Source organism: Denticeps clupeoides, chromosome 6 (assembly GCF_900700375.1).
Source record: "Denticeps clupeoides chromosome 6, fDenClu1.1, whole genome shotgun sequence".
In the NCBI taxonomy this organism is placed as follows: Eukaryota; Metazoa; Chordata; class Actinopteri; order Clupeiformes; family Denticipitidae; genus Denticeps; species Denticeps clupeoides.
In genome coordinates this window covers 18,848,029-18,867,249 of record NC_041712.1, presented here as the reverse complement: position 1 = coordinate 18,867,249, position 19,221 = coordinate 18,848,029, and the positions used below count along the sequence as shown (strand labels likewise).

Below are 19,221 nucleotides of genomic sequence, written 5' to 3'. Positions count from 1 at the left end.
AACCAAACTTTTGGCCTGTACTGTATATTGTACTTTAAAATAAAAGTTTTACGTAGTTAAGCTTTTGTTAAATTCTAAGGATTAGTGTCATTTCATGCAATAAATTGTTTAATTTTGCATTTATTCAGTGATTTAGGAGATAACCATGGGAACATACAGAGCCAGACAGTAGTTTAATACACCAACAATTACATACAGAATTATATAAGCCTCACTAAAGAAACAGGCAGGTGTTAAGAGACATCAGGGTTTCGTCTTGACAGCCGTTTCAATCGCCTTTGCCACTTGGTCAGCGTTCATGTTGTCAAGAGCAATGCTGCTCTCCTTACCAAAATCTGCAAAAAGAAAAAAAAGACAAGTAGAATTGTTCTCTTTACACACAAACTATGGAATTGAATTGGTTCAAATGCAGTAAAGCACACAGACAAGGCTCACCATATCGTGCCCATAATTTAGGTTGAATTCCAGAGCACTCTCTGATCAGAATAGGGAAATCAGGGTTTGCCTTCTTTAGGGTGACATAGTGTTGCTCCACAAAGTCCCTGTTTATGTTTGTGTGTGTGTGTGTGTGTGTGTGTGTGTGTGTGTGTGTGTGAGAGAGAGAGAGAGAAAGAGAGAAAGAAAGAAAAAAAGAAAATAAAAGAAAGTAAAAGCTGTAACTCTTCCGTATAATGTTTCCTATCAATCCCAGCTTAAGCTTCCTTGCTTACATTTACATTTAAAGCATTTATCAGATGCCCTTTTCCAGAGCGACTTACAACCAGTAGTTACAGGGACAGTCCCCCGGGAGCAACTCTTGCTCAGGGACACAATGGTAATGGGATTTGAACCTGGGTGTTCTGGTTCATAGGCGAGTGTGTTACCCACTAGGCTACTACCACCCCTGCTTCAATGAAATCATGCACAAACGCACTGCTTTGTTTAGCAAGAGTCATTTAAAAGTATTAATTAGAATTATATATTGCGATTTGACTAATAAAAATACAAAAAATCATCCTTATGAGGTTACGAGAAGAAGCACTAACACTTTTGTAAGAAACCAACATAATTCACGTTATGATGAATACCTGGCCCCTTTGCTTGAAGCCGATGTCTGGCACAAATGTAAGCGAAGTTCTCGAAGGTTTTTAGCAAGGTTAGATCCAATACCCCTCACCACGGCGGCCGCCATGTTGCTCACCTTCCCAAACACCAGAGGAGAGCCCGCCTCTCACGCCTGAGAAAGTCGCGTCACCCAATCACCGCATAGCTTTTTGATTGACGTTGAATATTATCCAATGATAGTCGAGCAAGTTGTTTTCAGCCCAAAACAATCCAACTAGAATCCCCGAGCGTGTTCGACGGACGTGTCGTTTCTGAAATCGGCTGTGCGGGCTCCAGCTTCCTGTCGCCTCAGTGCGCTTCGGTGTTTATGTTTCATGTAGCTGATCGCAAACGTCTCGTAAATTTGTTCCGTTGCACAGTTGTTCGCTGAGTACTTGCTATCTGTTCATATATACATTTCTTTTAAGCTGCCGAGTAGCGTAAAGGCTCGAGATGCCCGAGAGTAAGTACCTGGTTTCGGCGTTAGCAGTGTTTGACTAGCTTAGCGTGCTTTTGTAAAACATTTGTATGCTCTATTCGTTCAACACGAATTCTGCATTTAAATGCTGCCTGGCTACCTGCAGGCAAAAGCAAATCGTGACTAATTTTCGCCACTCGTCGATGGGCAGGTCCTAGCACATGTGTGTTCTCAGTTGGCCTGTCCGAGGTTTGAACATTCGCGTAAACATGCGTCTCTTTTCTTTTTTCCCCGCAGCCGAGATTTACTCCAACCCCTTGGCCCCGGACGGCCACGAGGTGGAGGATCACCGCTCAGCGGCACAGTACGTGTTTTTGTCGCTCTGTGTGTGTAAACGTGTCGCGACGCTGGCCTCGACTTTGACGAGCCAACACTTTTTATTATTTTTTTTTTGCTCAGGTCCAAGCTGACCAATGAAGACTTCAGGAAACTCCTGATGACCCCCCGAGCTGCGCCGACATCAGCTCCCCCTTCAAAATCAAGGCACCATGAGTGGGTGACCCTAAACGCACTTTCATTCAAATAACCCTCATGTCCATGCCTGCATGATTTGGAATTTTCTTTCCACTTCACTTGTTAAAAAAAAAAAAAAAATCTGCCAGATGCATCATTTTTAATTTTTTTTACAGAATGCCCAGGGAGTACAATGAAGACGAAGATCCTGCTGCACGTAGGCGAAAGAAGAAAAGGTACAAAAAGAAATTTATTTGTCCTTTCTTCAGTGCTCATAACATTATATAATCGGTGTCTCCTTGTCCTTGACAGCTACTACGCTAAGCTGCGACAGCAAGAGATGGAAAGGGAGCGTGAGCTGGCTGAGAAATATCGCGATCGAGCCAGAGAAAGACGCGATGGAGTAAACAAGGACTACGAGGAAACGGAGCTCATCAGCACCACAGCCAACTACAGAGCAGTCGGCCCAACAGCGGAGGCGTACGTTCATGCTTCTGGGCTATAGAACCGAGCTGAGCCGGGAATAGTTCGTAATGGCAGCAGCTTGAAATTGTCTTGTTGCGTTTCATGATGACAGAGATAAATCAGCAGCAGAGAAGAGGCGGCAGTTGATCCAGGAGTCTAAGTTCTTGGGTGGTGACATGGAGCACACTCACTTGGTGAAGGGTTTGGATTTCGCCCTGTTGCAGAAGGTCAGTTTGGGATGTCGTCATCAGCATTATAATAGTAAATGTCTAAAATGAACTCTTGTTAACATATACTATTGTTTCTTTGTGTGTGTGTGTGTGTGTGTGTGTGTGTGTGTGTGTGTGTGTGTTCTAGGTCAGAGCTGAGATCACCAGCAAGGAGAAAGAAGAGGAGGACATGATTGAAAAAGTCCAAAAAGAAGTCAAGTATGCAATAAATCATTCTAAACCACCAAATATGGTATTCTTTTCTAAAACTTCAATTTAAAAATCATTTATATTTTTTAACAGGAAAGATGAAGAGCCAGAGCCAAAAATTGAGTTTAAGACCCGTTTAGGTAAATACTAAAATAAGGGTTATTTAAAATGTATTTGGTGGTTGAACGGACAGCGATAACTGGATTTTACTTAACCTGACCTCAGGGAGGAATATCTACCGATACGTCTTCAAAGGCCGTCAGATTGAAAGAAACGAGCTCTTCCTGCCTGGCCGCATGGCTTATGTGGTCGATCTGGAGGATGAATATGCGGACACAGACATTCCCACAACACTGATCCGCAGTAAAGCTGACTGCCCCACCATGGAGGTGAGCGAGTAATCTGTTGTGATCATGGATGAGTTGCTGCTTGAACACAGTGTGGCTTAGTGAAAACATTCTAGCATAGGACTCGGCAACACGTTTGTTGGGCTTGTACAGAACACGTTTCTCATCCCAAACACATGGTCCTGCAGGCCCAGACCACTCTGACAACCAACGACATTGTCATCAGCAAGCTGACCCAGATCCTGTCCTACCTCAGACAGGGAACACGTAACAAGAAGATGAAAAAGAAAGACAAAGGTCTGAGATGAGTTATTTTGGTGGTGGTTTATGCAGTATGATTCTAATAAAAAAACGGACTTATTCCATACTCATGTGGTTTTCTTTTTCAGGAAAACTTGATGAAAAGAAGGCACCAGAAGCAGATTTGAGGTTTGAGACAAAAAAAAAATTGCAATGAGCAGATCTGTCTGTAATGTTTTATTTCTATTACACATTCTATAGAAAAATGTTTGTGGGGTAGGAAAAAACAAAATAAAGATGTCAGAGCATCTTTTGAAATGGCAGAATTACTTTATAAATTTCCACCCTTTATAAATTGTCTCATTGTCCAAAAGATCGTTCAGATCAACAGAAGCTGATTATAGCCCTATCGAGAACTTTGGATTAAAAAGTTGTGTGAAATGTATCCTGAGACACAACTCTACTTGTCTCTTGGAATAACCAAGAGATTAGAATAGGAAAGCCCAAGTAATATTGCCAAAAGACCTTAAATGTGAAATTGATTAAGAAAGTTGGGTGACAGTTTTATCTGAAACAGCTGAAAATGTCAGTAGGTAAGGAGGAAAATGACTCAATAAAAATTAATGTTTCTGTTGGGCCCCATCCAGATTCTATGATATGGGGTTAACAGATAATGATCACTGCTGGAAATGCAACATTTTTGCTTTGTATTTGGGAGTGGCTGTTTATTATTCCATTCTGGAAGAAAACTTTACCAGTACGACCAACATGATGTCTCCTTGGAGACATAACTGGGATTTCTCACATTGCAAACAGCAAATTTTGGTTTTGTTACAATTGCCAGATCGTTGAGAATCAAGGATTCTTCCCTCATTTCTGTATGCGCTTTGCTGTGCTCTTTATATGATGCCAACGTGGATGGTATTTGAATTCATAAGTTATCATACCCATTTTGTTAATAAAAAAATAATAATTGTAAAAAAAGAACTTTACACTAAACCACAATTTCTTGCAGCATTTTCGAAGACATTGGTGACTACATTCCATCCAGCTCTAAAATAATCCGTGATAAGGAGAAGGAACGATACCGTGAGAAGGAGAGGGACAGAGAAAGGGACCGAGAGAGGGATCGGGAGAGAGAGCGGGAACGAGACAGGGAAGACGAAAAAAGACGTCATAGCTACTTCGAGAAACCTCGAGCTGATAATGAGGTAATAAATGGTTACAATGAAGGACATATCCTGTAAAGAACTTGAATAAGAAATTAATACTTTTTTTTTTTTTTTTTTCTTTTTCAACTGGGTCTAGGCTTTGGAGATTGACAAAGGTACTTGCTGTGGAATTACACAATGGAATAATATCGTATTATATTTAAATACTTGCCACTCTTGTCTGAGCTCTGTCTCTCATTTTGCAGGTCCAGGATCAGTGAAGGATCAGCTGAAACTGATCAATGAGAAGTTTGCAGGCGCTGCCCAGTGGCAGAATCCGGAGACATATCCTTTATTTAAATTTTTTTTGGTGCTCCTTGTTCGGATATGTTTTCCCCCAGAATGTCGTGATTGTCCCTAACCAAACTGCACTGCTGGCCAGCGACGTGAAGAGAAGCAGCACGTTGGGGATTTCTTCGGGATGTCAAACAGTTACGCCGAGTGCTACCCGGCCACGTGAGTGCAGATCTGACATTTGCTCCATTTTTAAATGGTTTTTAGAATGGAAAGTTTGTTTTTAGTAGACTTCTGAGAATCAAGCCTAGTCCAAAAAGTGCTTTTTCCATTGCCTTTCAGGCCTTATCCGTGAATGAGACAGTGATGTTTTGAGATTTGGTTTTCTGCTTTTAAACCTCTCTTTTCTTCTCAGCATGGATGACCTGGCTGTGGACAGTGACGAAGAGGTGGACTACAGCAAAATGGACCAAGTTTGTGCACTTTTGTATTTGAGCTGTGGGTTAATAATGTTGTGTAGGGCAACTAACATAATCCAGTTGTATTGCATGAAATGTACAGTGATTTGTTCATTCTTGCCAGTACATTTAACAGCTTCTGGTTGCTTAAGCAAACATGTCCATCTCCTCTGTGCAGGGTAACAAGAAGGGTCCTCTGGGTCGCTGGGACTTTGACACGCAAGAGGAGTACAGTGATTACATGAACAACAAGGAGGCCTTACCCAAGTATGTCTTCTCTCAAGAGCAGTTGTTTCAGTTTTTAATACAACATAAAAGAGCAAACTTAATGGTGTTCTGCTTTAGATATAAGGGCAACATTTTTTTTTTCCTTTGTGCAGGGCTGCTTTCCAGTATGGAATAAAGATGTCTGAGGGCAGAAAGACTCGACGTTTCAAAGAAACCAATGAGAAGGCAGAGCTCGACCGGCAGTGGAAGAAGATCAGTGCAGTAAGTGCTGCTGTTGGCCACATAACAAATACTGCTGTCATATTTATCATTGTATTTAAATGTTTATATTTTTTATGATTATTTTCCAGATTATAGAGAAACGGAAGAAAATGGAGTCAGATGGGTGAGTGCCTGGAAACAGAGTTGTAGTCTTGAATAAGGCCTTTACTGTGTGTTTAAGTGAGCACTATAATCATTCTTTTCATTCTTCATGTTTTAGGGTTGATGTGAAGAGGCCCAAATACTGAAGATATTTCTTTTTTTTTTTTTGTCATACTTTACAAAAGTGAATCAGTAAAATGTTATTCTATTATTGTTCTGTGTTTGATAAATTACAATGGTCTGGTATTTTGATATTTGCATGATTTCAGTGTGATCAGACACATTCAAACCAGTGGTCAGCCTGATTTCCTATTTAACAGTAACATAACTGCCTTTGGGGAAACTTGCCCACTGTTGTAGCGTCATAAAGATTAGATCATTAAATACCAGACCTGTGTAATGTAAAAAGAATGAGTGAAAACCGATAAAGTGGATATGATTTTATTTAGAATACTGCTCCAGGCAGTTGTACAGTTCTTAAAAATACGATCCCAACCTGAAAAACAAGTGTAGCTGGTGTTCGAATTAAAACCTGACCTTCACAACAACCTTGGTCCACCTACTTCAATTCAATATTAGCTATTTTTAAACCATGCTTTCATTACAGAGGTCAAACAAGTTTTTTAATGAATAGCTTTACACTGTAAGGAAAATAAACGATCAATAGAATTACGTCTTTAAAAGAACAACACCAAAGTTCACAGTCATAAGTGTACAAAAAGAGGATAATACTACACAAACAATACTATGTTGCATGACCTAGCAGAGCGAACGAGCTGCAGTGTATCCATTTTTATGTGTATGTTGTACTTTCAAAGAAAAAAAGTGCTTTATTTATGTCCTGAGGTCTCGGCCACTCTGTAAACATCACCACCCGGACTTTTCCACTAAGCAGGATAGTCACAGTCGGTAGTTCAGGTATACTAGTATACCTGGATAAATACAGTATTTATCTTATAGAATAACCTGAACGTAGTTATAACTCAAACCAGGATATGCAGCCTTGTCACAGTGTGCTTCCCATTATATATATATATGTGTGTGTGTGTGTTTAAATGTGTTTTGGGATTATGTTACATACGTGTAATATCAATACATGGTTATAAAGAAGATATTGTGTTCAGTGGAAAAAAAAGTCATGCTCCTGGTGATAAGTCCTGCCTTTATAAAAACGTGACCATTTCATCCCGATCCCCATCCCACTTGTCAGCCGTCCTGTCCGCTTTAGGCTCCTCTTCCTTTCTCTGGTCACAACACAGCAGGGAAAATGTCATTCTTCCAAACTTCTCATCATTGTAGTACTTTAGGAAATTAAAATATGAATGGTTCCAATCACCAGGCCAGAGGTAAGGAGTGTTCATACCAGAAATATGAGGGTGTGATGGACTATGAGCTCCTTGGTGAGCCGCACCATGTCTATGTTCATGGCCAGCTCCTCGAACAGAACAGGCACAAACACCAGCGCCAGGTTCTGCGCAGTCATCCGGTTCTCCTGACTGTACACCTGAACGCTTGACAAGACAAACAAATTCACTTCAAACCAGTTATGTTACATCAACCGGCTTCTTTGTCACGGTCAGGTGACAGCCAACCTTTTAGAAGTCTCGAAAGACAGGTCTCGACACTTACAAATAAAGATGTCCACACAGCTCTGAGAGTGTGGCTCTGTTGTCAGGGGACAGCTGCTTCACCAGCCTGATGTAGGCCTGTATCCTGAAGGTCTCTTCTGGAAGCACTGAAAGGGAAAAACTACTGGGATTATATTGGGAGATACAGGCAATGTTCATGCTGCTCCGAGGTCTAGAACTTCCCCTTGTGAACCAGTTTTAAAATTAAACTCCATAGAACTCGAGCACTATAATTAGTCCTTATGAAGAATGAAAGCATGTAAAGAGGCACTTTTTTTAAATGACTGTGGTTACAGCCTCACCCTAGTCACACCTCTACCCTCAGGTAAATGCTACTCGTTCACCAGCACCCCCTTAACCCGTTGAACTGATTTTTCCTCCGTGGACTTACAATACATGTACTTGCATGTCAGAACCGTCCCCTACAGTACACAGCAAACTACTCTGTTTTCACACACTATAATCTACAATACATGTTTGCTACATTACTGTATTGCCCATTGGGAATAAAGCATTTACATTATAAATAGTACATTTGAATGAACAGCATATGAATCTAGTTAGGTCAGGTGTTCTCCAACCTTACCAGAAGCTTTCACCCAGTGTTCTCTCTCCATCCGTGGGATGATCTCTGTACCGTTACGCAGCAGCAGTTTCAGTGTGCTGCCGACATCCAGTACTCCCTGTTCGTCCGTGCCCATTGTTGTTGTGGTGGGGGACGTCTTCAGTGCTTCGGCTAACTGCGTGACTTTGGAGGCGATCCCACAGCGGCGATAAAGGCCCTCCACCTTCAGACCTGTGAGAAAGTCAGTGGCACATTATGCTGATTTCGGGACTTCCAAGGACAATAATTCATAAAGGAAAAATAATGAAGTCTAAAGGATGCAAGTTTGTTAGACAAACAGGAAAACCTCCTTTTCTAGTGGGTAATTATGTTATCTAGAATATTAGAATAGTGCTCTGGTCATGCCGGCCCTCACCATGTTGTGTGATGTGGGAGATGCACCTCTGCACAGCAGGTGGCACGCTGCCACACACACTTGCAGGAAGCTGGTACAGAGACTGGCGCTGGCTCCTTGTGCCCACAGAGGACAGGGCCTTCACCAACTGAGCGTGCCACTGAGTACAGCCGATCTCACGCTCAAACTGCAGGCACACAGTCCTATTGTCCAAATCAAAAGCAGCGATTAGCCTCCCCTTCTTAAAAGAACATGGACAACACAAAGAACTTGTTTACTTTTACCAGGCATTTGACACAATTTTTTATATGTTAAATAAAGTAAAACATTTTATTAAATTGTGAGAATACTTAGTCTATTAACTTCTTTTGACCCAAATTATTTCATTTTTTTAATACACAGGAAAGTGTTCACACACTGGCATTAACACTCATTAAGTATAACACTAATTTGGGTTGGGATTAAATAAATCTTTAATGTTTAATTAACACTGGCATATTTCCTGTGTATCCAGATACAAAAAAAAAAAAGATATGTAAAAAAAACAATAAACATACTTTTATCAGACTTTTATTGTATGTTCAATAGTACGATCAGGTTAAAAATGTACCATTGTAGTATAAAAGGTACTTAAGAAAGTATATTACCAGTTAATTATTACCATTTGCATCTTCAGAATTTTGCTTATTTGTGCTTTATTCAGATTGATCCTTTTTACTGGGCATATTTCTTTAGATGACTACAGAGTAAACCACTCACCTCTCTCCTAACATGATCTCAACAGTCTTTGCAGGTGTGTTGAGTTCTGTATGAGACAAAAAAAAACAAAAAATGTATGAAGAAAGAATTGCTGAAAGAACGTGAAGGTTTATTCTGAGTCTGGAACTTACTGAACTGCTGGCCTGTGGACAGCACCAGCCTCTCCCTGTGCTTCTGTGGATCAGTGGGGTAAATATAAATCTCTCCAGCTCTCATAGTCACCCAAACTTCTCTGTGCTGGAGGCCACCCTCTTCCAATAACAAGACCCGTGCTGCAGCAAAGACCCCGTCCAACTCCCCTGTCCACAGTCGCACACCATCAGGGAGAATCACCTGGGGACATCAGGGATGGGTCATTAACCTTATTTATCAGGGTGCTAGAGCCCATCCCAGCTATATTTACCTGTATACAACCCTACTATAATTAACACATTGTACGCTGTTAGTGTGATAGTGGAGGTTGACTATATTAAAATAAGATCAATGCATTATCTTCCACACATTTCTTTGTGCCACATGCACTCACACATGCTATCAAACATCTTCGTACGCTACCTTTAAAATATACATTAGGTGAGCAAGCAGCGCTTCCTCTGTGGTTGCATCACAGACGAGTGTTTCAGTTAGTGTGAGCATCGTAAAATTGTGTGACGATCTGTGAAAGACAGATAAAATTAACAGAGCATTTGTTTTGACATACATACCCATACAAAGTTCAAAACCATAAAGACACAGTTCTGCTAACCCTTTTGAGTGGTTGAAAACATAGATGACTTCTCTCAGGTCCAGCACATCACATGCTGCAGAGTCATTCTCCAGAGAGAAGAGGAAGCGGTCATCTTCCAACTTCCCATGAAGCTCCTCCAATCCTAGAGAACGTGGGCGATTTGAAGAAGTAAAAAAATTAAGCATACTTTTCGGCATCACACAAGAGGTGGTTTTAAAATGTGCATATATTTCTTTATATAACAAGTGCCATCAGTAGATACCTGACTGATCCTTAGAACTAGTCACATGATCCCAATCAGGCATTTCTGCAGACAGAAGAATTTCACAGTAAATTCAACAGAAAAAATTATCCATAACCATGAAAAAATGACAAATATATCACTGAATGCCAAATGCACATTTATCATTATACCTATGTACTCGTTGTGTCTCAGAAGCTCGACCTGCAGGGCCTGCTCAGCACGTTCTGCTATTATTATCGCTCCCTCGCCAGTCGGGTTCAGCACCCGTGCCCCAGAGCAAATCAGGGAGAGAGTCTCTGGCACGTCTGAGCCACAAACCACCTGGCATAGCCTCTATGGAGAACAAAACAGAGAAACAGTCAAAAGGAATTCTATAATAAAAACAATGTTTACGATTATTAAGCAATCAGCAATGCAGATGCTGCAATAGGTGGGACACCTATAATGAGACAATATCATCCAATATTGCTGTAAGTACAAGTAATATTTTAGCAACTTTTGTATTACATTCACATTTGTACTACATTCAAGAGACCGGATGGTGCAGTCAATAGAACATCGGACTTTTTAACCTGAAAATCCAGGGTTCTAGTCCCCGCTCAGGCTTGGGACAGTGTTGGCCTAAACTGATAACTGAGTCCAATCGTAAACCGCCATGGTACCACTGAGCTACCCTTGAGTAAAGTACCGTCCACACACTGCTCCCCGGGCGCGTTTCAGGGCTGGCATTTAAACATTTATAGCATTTATAATAAGCCCTTACATTTCTCTCTAGAATCCCTTGATAGTCTTGAGATTTCATTGTACCCTGCACAGATTCAAGACACCCTGTGCCAGATGCAGGAAAGCAGCCCCAGAACATAACAGAGCCTCCTCCATGTTTCACAGAAGGGACAGTGTTCTTTTCTTGATATACTTCATTTTTCCGTCTGTGAACATAGAACTGATGTGCCTTGTCAAAAAGTTCAATTTTTGTCTCATCTGTCCATAGGACAAACGACGACGGATGGTGCGATCTGACACTGATGTTCCTTGAGTTTGAAGTTCACCATGGATCTCTTTAGATGTTTTTCTGGGCTCTTTTGTTACCATTCGTATTATCCGTCTCTTTGATTTGTCATCAATATTCCTCCTGCGGCCACGTCCAGGGAGGTTGGCTACAGTCCCATGGATCTTAAATTTCTGAATAATATGTCACAGTAACATCAAGCTGCTTTGAGATGGTCTTATAGCCTTCACCTTTGACATGCTTGTCTATAATTTTCTTTCTAATCTCCTGAGACAACTCTTTCCTTCGCTTCCTCTGGTCCATGTTGAGTGTGGTACACACCATGTCACCAAACAACACAGTGACTACCTGGAGCCCTATATATAGGTCCACTGACTGGTTACAAGATTATAGACACCTGTGATGCTAATAAGTGGACACACCTTGGATTAACATGTCCCTTTGGTCACATTATTTTCAGTCTTTTCTAGGGGTACCATAATTTTTGTCCAGGCCTGTTTCATGAGTTTATTTTTAAAAATAATTCTGTTGAAGCATGGTTGAAAAGCAATGTCTGACTTTTATTAGTTAAATTTCATAGAATTTTTATTTATTATTACTTTTGTCAGATTCAAGTTATTTTTGTGACCATTTTGAGTTTTTCTTTCATTGACTGAAGGGTACCAACAATTTTGTCCATGTGTGTAGGTGAGTGTCTACTACAACCCCATTGGCTGCCCACTACTCACTAAGGGGTGAAGGGTTAAATGCAGACGACACATTTACTTTTTGTGCACAGTGTGTTGTGCTGCATATCACAATGACAAAAACAACCACTTTCACTATAAAATGGTCTCAATCAATATTTAATGCACAAGTGCAGCCACAAATGGAAGGATTCTATGCAGTGATTCCACAGAATTTAAGACTATTGCTGCTTTCTGTACTTCACCTTGTTCAGAAGCTCCTTATTAGAGGCCAGTGGATGTGATCGCCGGTAGCACCCTTTCACATATTTGGCTTTGATGAAAGCTGCTCTCTCATTGGGCGAGGCATCTTGCAGGATTTGTTCAGCCGCAGGAATGTTGTAACCCCACACCTCATTGGCTGCCTTGTTTCCATAGACCTCAAACAGCTTCAAAGAGGGGAAGCAGAGCATTTCAAAACAGTTGCGGCTATGGTGGAACATTTGTAACATTCGAACAGGAGGTTCAATGTCTGTAGAACAGACACCAACTCACCTGTATCAGAGGCTCAGTCCAAACCTTACTGTCCAGCGTCAGACTGCGCACTTTGGACCTGTTACTTCCAATGGCCCTGTGTTGGCCTTCAACACATAAAACAGTGTAAAATAAGTCAGTAAGGTCAACAAGATCCAATTTTTCTTCAGAGGAAACAATGCATCTGGGACATAAAAATTACAATTGCCTTATGCTTGTCTCACCAGCACAAGCTTCACAGATGATCAGTAGCAGGTTGATGGATGCCCACTCAGGGTTGGCAGCACCACAGTCGCCACACACTTTGTTCCAGGGGCTGGTCCACAGACGTTTTGCCACGTCGCTGCAGGACAAGGCACTCATGATGCCCTTGTTGAGGCACTCCAACCACGCTCCCAAATCCCGTGATTCTGCTGAGAAACTGTCAAGTAATAGAGCACATGGTAAAACAGTAAAACTGTGACTCTGCATCAGTGGGCAGGAGGAACCACAAACTGTTGACATTGAGCTGAACAAAACAAGATGAAGAAGAACTCACTTAAATGTTTTATAGGGTGTGATGAGACTGAAACCACTGCGGCCATTCTTCTTTACAGAGGCAACATTCATAGACACAAGGGTCATTCCTATCCCCAAACTAAAGTCCTGACCATTGCAAAACAGAACATATTTCATATTAGGCTTTTCAGGCAGGACCTGAATACACTTTAGGAGACATAATATGAAGAAAAAAAAATTAACAGTAATGCGATGAGAACAGCTTTTTCTAATTCAAACTGATTATTAATTCATGATTACAATAATCACATTTATTCTGTTTGCTTCATGTAACACGTAAAACAACTGTATCTAATAGTGTATTTAATATTTCATTGACAAACAAATCCACTGCTAAGTGATGGAAGTTGCTATCAAGTAATATACAAAATCACCATTGGCCCAGCCAAACTAATTTTAGACGAATTAATAGCAGACCTCTTTCTTGCTGAAAATCCACAGGTTGTGGCCATAGATGGCAGCATATACTTTGGTCCGTGGGTCCTTCATAACCAGTTGGCCCTGATGTATGGGCAGGGCAGGGGGCTCAGTTCCACGGGTTGCATGGAGAGATGTCACCCAGCCATCCAGCACATCTGTGGGTGAGAACAGAAAATATGCGTGAAATATAGGACACAGTATTGTGAAAACCTTTATGAACAAATAAGCCAGGATCAAATGAAAATGACTACAGTATTGCCTTCTGTAGCAATGCATAACAATTTTAATGTCTGAACAGTGAAGTGAATAACATTATTACATTACTATCTCCAAAACAGCAGGTATTATGAGATGCCCCTGGTCTACAGTGGTCAGGATCTACAAATCTGGTCATGTGTTACCCTGTAATGGGTAGACAAGATGCTCTGATGCCCATGCGGAGCAACGACTAGCTTGTGTAGTCTGATCCAATAAAAGAACTACTGTAGGTCAAGTCCCTGAAAAAGTTCATACTGCTTCTGTCAGAAAGGCTCCCAAACACACAGTGCATCTCAGTTTGTTACATATGAGGCTGTGTGCTTTACAGATAGCTTGGTGCCAGCATACCTGTATGCGGTGGTACATATCTCAACATGTCGTGACAGGTCAAAGCTGTTTAGTGGCACAAGTTTGTTGCATATGAGGCTGTGTAGCCTACAGATAGCTTGGTGCCAGACACAGCATACCTATATATGTACCTTGACAGGTCAAAGCTGTTTGGTGGCAAAACAGAATTAGGCTGATGGTCATGATATTATGGGTGACTGGTGTATATACAAAGCAACCCAGCCACTGGGGATTCAGGTTATATTTTATTTCTTGGTGCAGGTCCCGAGCCCAGGTAAACTGGGAGGGTTGAATCAGGCGTAAATAAAAAAATTAATTCCCCATGCCAGTAGTGTGGACAGTCAGACCAGTTGATCCACTGTGACAACACAGCCAAAAGATGATGTATATAGAAAGAATTTTTATATATATATATATATATATATATATATATATATATATATATATATATATATATATATATATATATATATATATATATATATATATACACATACATACATACATACATACATACATACATACATACACACACACACACACACACATATATATATAAAAGAACACCCAATGCTAAAATCACTAGTTGTGAGGAAGTGATTCTCATTCAGATTTTAGAAAGATGCATCATCATGCCAATGTCACTGCCAGCTCACCATCATTGAGAGCCATGAATTCGAAATGCTTTTTGCCAAAGTAGATGGAAAAACGTCCCTTGTCTTGCTTCCGGACACTGGTGATACTTGACACGTGAAACACCTGCTCTGGAAACTTATCCTGCATCACAGAAGAGTGAATCCTGCTTTGTCATGGGAACCGAGCAACATATTTCTTTTGAATGCAATCATGACCAGAACAAAAACATAGCGTCATGAGCATTCCTGAGCAGCTGCATGATTCACATGACCAGGAAACTCACATTTCTTTTTTTCCAAAGTGACATCAGCTGTCCGTCCAATGTTGCCCACAGCACATTGTGTCTACAAAAAGCATTGTGAGAAAATCATTAGTCACAGTTGTAGGAACCATGTCTCCAAATATTATGACTACATCAAACATTTGTACCATTCAATATATTTCATCAATCATTTGTATGCTTAATGTTTGTGGCACATTTTACAATTAATGAGTTTGTCTGTCCTATCACTCTCAGTCCACTAAGAGCTAACATAATAATAAATAATAAAGAAATTATAAAGATTTATTTTCAGCATTTAGTATTACATACTACATATATCAATATCAAAGACATGTAAAAAATATATATATATATATATATTTTCTTTGCACGTCAGAGTGTGCAGCACGTACTTTCGTCCCTTCCACACATCCAGCCAGCTGGACCGAGACACAACACTTTCTTTAGGTGCAGACGGCACCTGAGTCCCAGACAGGCCCTGCTTCTTTCTGCTAACACGAATAGTGGCAGCTCTGGACAAAGACAGGAGATGGAGGTTGAATCTGTTTCCACGGTAATCATTATACTGAATATCTGTGCTTTGCATAAGCACACAATGGCACTGCACGCTATTTTGGCTTTTTGCGAACACACTGTTAAGATGTCACTGGGAAGGTTTCTATGGTGGTCACCAGCCTTACCTCGGGGTCTTCTGCTGTTGAGGCTTGGCCTGTTTGCTGTCGAAACATGATACATAATATTAGACCTTTAGATTGGTAGTAGCCTACATCAAACTTCCTAAAAGTCCTAAATAAATAGCTGAAAATTAACTCTGTCATTCATACGCCATCTGCCCCACCCAACTTTCTAACAGCAGATGACTCTCACGTGCCTACGTACCAATCAATGATGTCATCATCTGATTTGGGGGAATCGGGGGCTGAAGGCACCTCCTCTTCATTGGAGGAGTCTGACACATTGTCCTTCCCCGAGTCACCGGCAGCTTTGTCGTCTAAACTGGGAGATTGGTGTGGCAAGACTGGCCAACTGAACTTGATGGTGGGTAGAGACCACCTTGTGTTAAAATCCACTTTATATGCATTGGGGTCTTCACTGGTGGTGCATAAACCGTTAGCGGCGGCATCGGGCATGACCTCCCCCTTCACTGAAAGAGCAGAAGGAGTTGCAGAGTTTAAGTCCATTAGCTTACAGCGCCATATGGCCATATAGGGAGATGCCCGAGCCACAGGAATGTTAGAGACAGTCACCTGTATTGCCATTTGTGCACGTCAGCATTTAACTCCAGGCTTCGAAAACCTGTTATTCTTATCTTGCTGGGAATCCTTTTCTGACTGGCAATAGCTACCCGAGCTGCCAAGACTGCTTTGCCGATAAACGCAACAACTATGCAACCTTCTATTTCCCTTGAAATGCTCAAAAGGTACATGAAACTGTGTTTACCGTCACCGGGCCCAGGATCGTACCACACCGACTCGCTGTAAAACAATCGCAAAAAAACAACATACATCAAACCAGAACGATTAACACTCTACGTTTCGGAGTTTTAGGCTCCAAATCTCCACTCACCTCTCAGACCGTTTCGGAGTGACAAAGCCCTTCCGGTACCTGGTCCGGGGTTTGGGCACCGGCGTGGTCACCTCTTCGCCCAGCTGTAGAGACATCTGTGAAAATGAATACATAAAATGTATTCTGTTATTTCCAACGTGTACAACACTCACTGCGAGTAGTTTAATGTTTAATAGCGCGATCTGAACACGGAATAACAGAAATAAGTAGACTACATGCAAATATGAAGCATTAACGCCTGCGTCTCACCCCACACTATAACGTTAATGTAGGTGCGACTCTCTCAGATCAATTCTGCCGTCTTCTCGGCCAAGACTTCTGTCCTGTTCAAAGGTGACTGCTGCTACCGTATCAGACATCAGGGGTTTTATGACGGAAGACACACAAGTGCAATGACTTGTGCAATCTGCTGCCCACGGACGTCTTCTCGTTTTTTTTTTTGTTGCTGTTTTTCCAATTGATTCGGCCGAATATGCACACACACACACACACACACACACACACACACACACACCAAAGAATCTCTGATCATCTCCAAATCAGATCATAAAGTCAACTTCTGCGATGGAAGAAGGACAGATAATCAACTCGACCACATTTGTCCTTATTTGGTATAAAATATTTTCTAGAATAAAAATAAAATACAACGCAGGGGTTTGGTTGGCACCATCGCAAATGGCTTCGTCCAGACCCCGGACACGGAAGGACCGAAATCCAAAAAAAGACCGACGGACAACGGGAACCGATTACCAAATCACATTCTGGACAAAAAGCAATTTCACAGACACACGCAGTTACATTCGGGAGACATTTTCTGCAAAGGAACAGGAGTCAGACACGCTCCTGTTTATTAATGTCAATTTGCAGGGTTTTTCTTGGACAGAATGTCTTCGAATGTCTTACCAAAATCAAACTTGGAAATCTTTTAAGATCGTGGAAAAGAAAAACTACCTGAGAAAATCCACGGTCTGACCGCGCAGCATTTAAACTTCCAAACATCAGCAACAGTTTCACAGACTGCAAATGTTCCAAAAACGTCGAGTTTTTTTTTTTTTTTTTTAAAAACCCACGTCAACGTACCGCCGCGTCGTCCCGGAGCTCCGGCGCAGTTCCGTCCTGCTCCACAATGACTCGGGATCGGCCGCCCGGCGCTACCAGTTCCGCAGCTTCCCGCCGCCGTGGGCTGGGCCGCCGGCCGCGTGTTTACCGCCGACACGGGCCACGCAGAGAACGGAAGGGGCCGAATCCTCCTCCCGTGTTTCGGGGCTCGTTTATTTAAGGAAAGCGGAATTAAAGCGGCGCGGGTCGCGTCGTGACGATTCCGCGTAAAAAAAAAAAATAAAAGTCACGTGTTCATTTCGGTTTGCGGCCTGAGAGGAACGTGTTTTTTGTGGGGGGGGGGGGGGGGGGGGGGGGGGGGGGGGGGACACAAAAACAAACACACCTCGCCGTGAAACAGAGTCCCCGAGAAAGGGGACACGGTTTTACGCAGATGGGGGACAGTCCCCGTAACTGCTGGTTGCGGCGTAATTGGCCTGGCGCCCCCTGCTGGTTAAGTGGCGCCACATGCACAAGGGCCCCGGGGCCACGCTGGTCCGCTCTTCCTACTGCACCTTGCACAGCCTTTAGGGTTCACTGCGAGGTCACGGCCAGCCAAAGTCCGTCCAGCGTGTTCAGTCGTGACCATGACCCTACTAGAGTGTCAGCCAATCACATGCGTTTCTTGTTTTTGCAAATATTTCACCCTTTTGTGGACTTAAATGCACCATCAAACACGTTGATGTGATAGATCTGCTACCATGGTGCAGATTTGTCCGTGCTTGCCATGGACAAATTATTAATTGCTGGGAATTAAAAGTTTTTAATGATCACTGTACTATAATTAAACATGAATCTTGCATAGGAGAGTCGCTTAAATTCTAATCACAATAAATCTGATTATGATTCCTGTATTCCAACAATGAATAACATACAGATGCAATGTGTTACAACACAATACCGAGTGTACATTTGTTTGATTAAATCATGTTGGTTGCATAGAAAACATTTCCCATAATGCAAATTACAATATTTTCTCAAAAAGTAAAACATTTTATATAGGTTTCATAAAATGTGAAAGTTATATTCAAAAACAAAAATGTAGTTAAATTCAGTTTTGGTTTATAATAAACTGAGAGTGTCAGTTTGAATAACAGTAAACAGTATTTTCAATGTAACATTACCTTTTTTGCTAGTTTACAAAGAAGTCCCATACAATTTCATCAGCTGAAAGCAAGACAGAATAGTTTCAGTAAAATTCGCAAACATGAATACAACCTTCTTCCTGGAGGCCACCAGCCCTACACTTATTCCCTGTTCTACAACACCTGATCCAGCAGTTCATATAATGTGCATTAATCAGGTGCAAAAAAGCAAACGTCCACAGACAATACTGTATTGCTGACCATAGAAGATAGCAAAGTCTCATCATCATGAATATCCCATCAGTGTTTGACACAGGTTTTTGATATGTTAACAAAAATGATTGCAGCTTAGATAAGCACTGGTTTGGCTTCACTGGTTTGAAGGGGTGCCTCAGACTTTTGCACAGTGCTGTAACTCTACTGAATATGTATGAAAAGATTATCTGTCAGTGGCGCTGTTGCCTT

General features: G+C 41.6%; 3 protein-coding genes across 7 annotated transcripts; 1 reads left to right on the top strand and 2 right to left on the bottom strand.

The window, feature by feature from the left end:
* Window positions 1-90: 90 nt before the first annotated feature.
* ndufa2 (NADH:ubiquinone oxidoreductase subunit A2) lies at window positions 91-1,198 on the bottom strand. The gene is made up of 3 exons (XM_028984832.1): window positions 1,068-1,198; window positions 436-542; window positions 91-335 (listed from the first exon to the last, which is right to left on the bottom strand). The coding sequence occupies exons 1-3, from the start codon at window positions 1,169-1,171 to the stop codon at window positions 244-246; spliced, it is 303 nt and encodes a 100-aa protein (XP_028840665.1). The 5' UTR covers window positions 1,172-1,198; the 3' UTR covers window positions 91-243.
* Window positions 1,199-1,329: 131 nt separating this feature from the next.
* ik (IK cytokine) lies at window positions 1,330-6,527 on the top strand. The gene is made up of 20 exons (XM_028983116.1): window positions 1,330-1,546; window positions 1,799-1,865; window positions 1,961-2,053; window positions 2,191-2,250; window positions 2,327-2,494; window positions 2,592-2,706; window positions 2,837-2,907; window positions 2,992-3,038; window positions 3,124-3,287; window positions 3,434-3,542; window positions 3,635-3,674; window positions 4,501-4,696; window positions 4,794-4,812; window positions 4,903-4,981; window positions 5,069-5,152; window positions 5,346-5,403; window positions 5,567-5,655; window positions 5,769-5,877; window positions 5,967-6,001; window positions 6,098-6,527. Exons 1-20 carry the CDS (start codon window positions 1,537-1,539, stop codon window positions 6,123-6,125), a joined length of 1,641 nt encoding a protein of 546 aa, XP_028838949.1. The 5' UTR covers window positions 1,330-1,536; the 3' UTR covers window positions 6,126-6,527.
* On the bottom strand, window positions 6,405-19,201 carry LOC114792197 (arf-GAP with Rho-GAP domain, ANK repeat and PH domain-containing protein 1). 5 transcript variants are annotated; one of them, XM_028983111.1, is made up of 24 exons: window positions 18,796-19,201; window positions 16,574-16,668; window positions 16,448-16,482; window positions 15,887-16,151; window positions 15,688-15,723; window positions 15,400-15,519; window positions 15,008-15,068; window positions 14,745-14,865; window positions 13,480-13,637; window positions 13,043-13,149; window positions 12,729-12,925; window positions 12,526-12,611; window positions 12,237-12,419; window positions 10,467-10,629; window positions 10,315-10,359; window positions 10,071-10,194; window positions 9,881-9,980; window positions 9,457-9,658; window positions 9,326-9,371; window positions 8,588-8,769; window positions 8,194-8,403; window positions 7,609-7,714; window positions 7,343-7,490; window positions 6,405-7,223 (listed from the first exon to the last, which is right to left on the bottom strand). In XM_028983111.1, exons 1-24 carry the CDS (start codon window positions 18,823-18,825, stop codon window positions 7,143-7,145), a joined length of 2,901 nt encoding a protein of 966 aa, XP_028838944.1. In that variant the 5' UTR covers window positions 18,826-19,201; the 3' UTR covers window positions 6,405-7,142. The 5 variants fall into 5 exon arrangements, 4 of the variants coding, with proteins under 4 accessions (XP_028838944.1, XP_028838945.1, XP_028838943.1 ...); XM_028983112.1 differs by lacking the exon at window positions 18,796-19,201 and adding an exon at window positions 17,654-17,885; XM_028983110.1 differs by lacking the exon at window positions 18,796-19,201 and adding an exon at window positions 17,525-17,604.
* Window positions 19,202-19,221: the final 20 nt, after the last annotated feature.

Coding starts and splice junctions, on each gene's coding strand:
- ndufa2 (XM_028984832.1), bottom strand. CDS start 1,171: ATGGCGGCCGCCGTGGTGAGGGGTATTGGATCTAACCTTGCTAAAAAC. Junction 543..1,067: donor GCTTCAAGCAAAGGGGCCAG/GTATTCATCATA, acceptor AAACATAAACAG/GGACTTTGTGGAGCAACACT. Junction 336..435: donor TAAATTATGGGCACGATATG/GTGAGCCTTGTC, acceptor TTCTTTTTGCAG/ATTTTGGTAAGGAGAGCAGC.
- ik (XM_028983116.1), top strand. Junction 2,251..2,326: donor CGTAGGCGAAAGAAGAAAAG/GTACAAAAAGAA, acceptor TGTCCTTGACAG/CTACTACGCTAAGCTGCGAC. Junction 3,039..3,123: donor TGAGTTTAAGACCCGTTTAG/GTAAATACTAAA, acceptor ACCTGACCTCAG/GGAGGAATATCTACCGATAC.
- LOC114792197 (XM_028983110.1), bottom strand. CDS start 17,572: ATGTTTGGAAGTTTAAATGCTGCGCGGTCAGACCGTGGATTTTCTCAG. Junction 16,483..16,573: donor ACTCCGAAACGGTCTGAGAG/GTGAGTGGAGAT, acceptor ATTGTTTTACAG/CGAGTCGGTGTGGTACGATC. Junction 9,659..9,880: donor ACCTAATGTATATTTTAAAG/GTAGCGTACGAA, acceptor TGATGTCCCCAG/GTGATTCTCCCTGATGGTGT.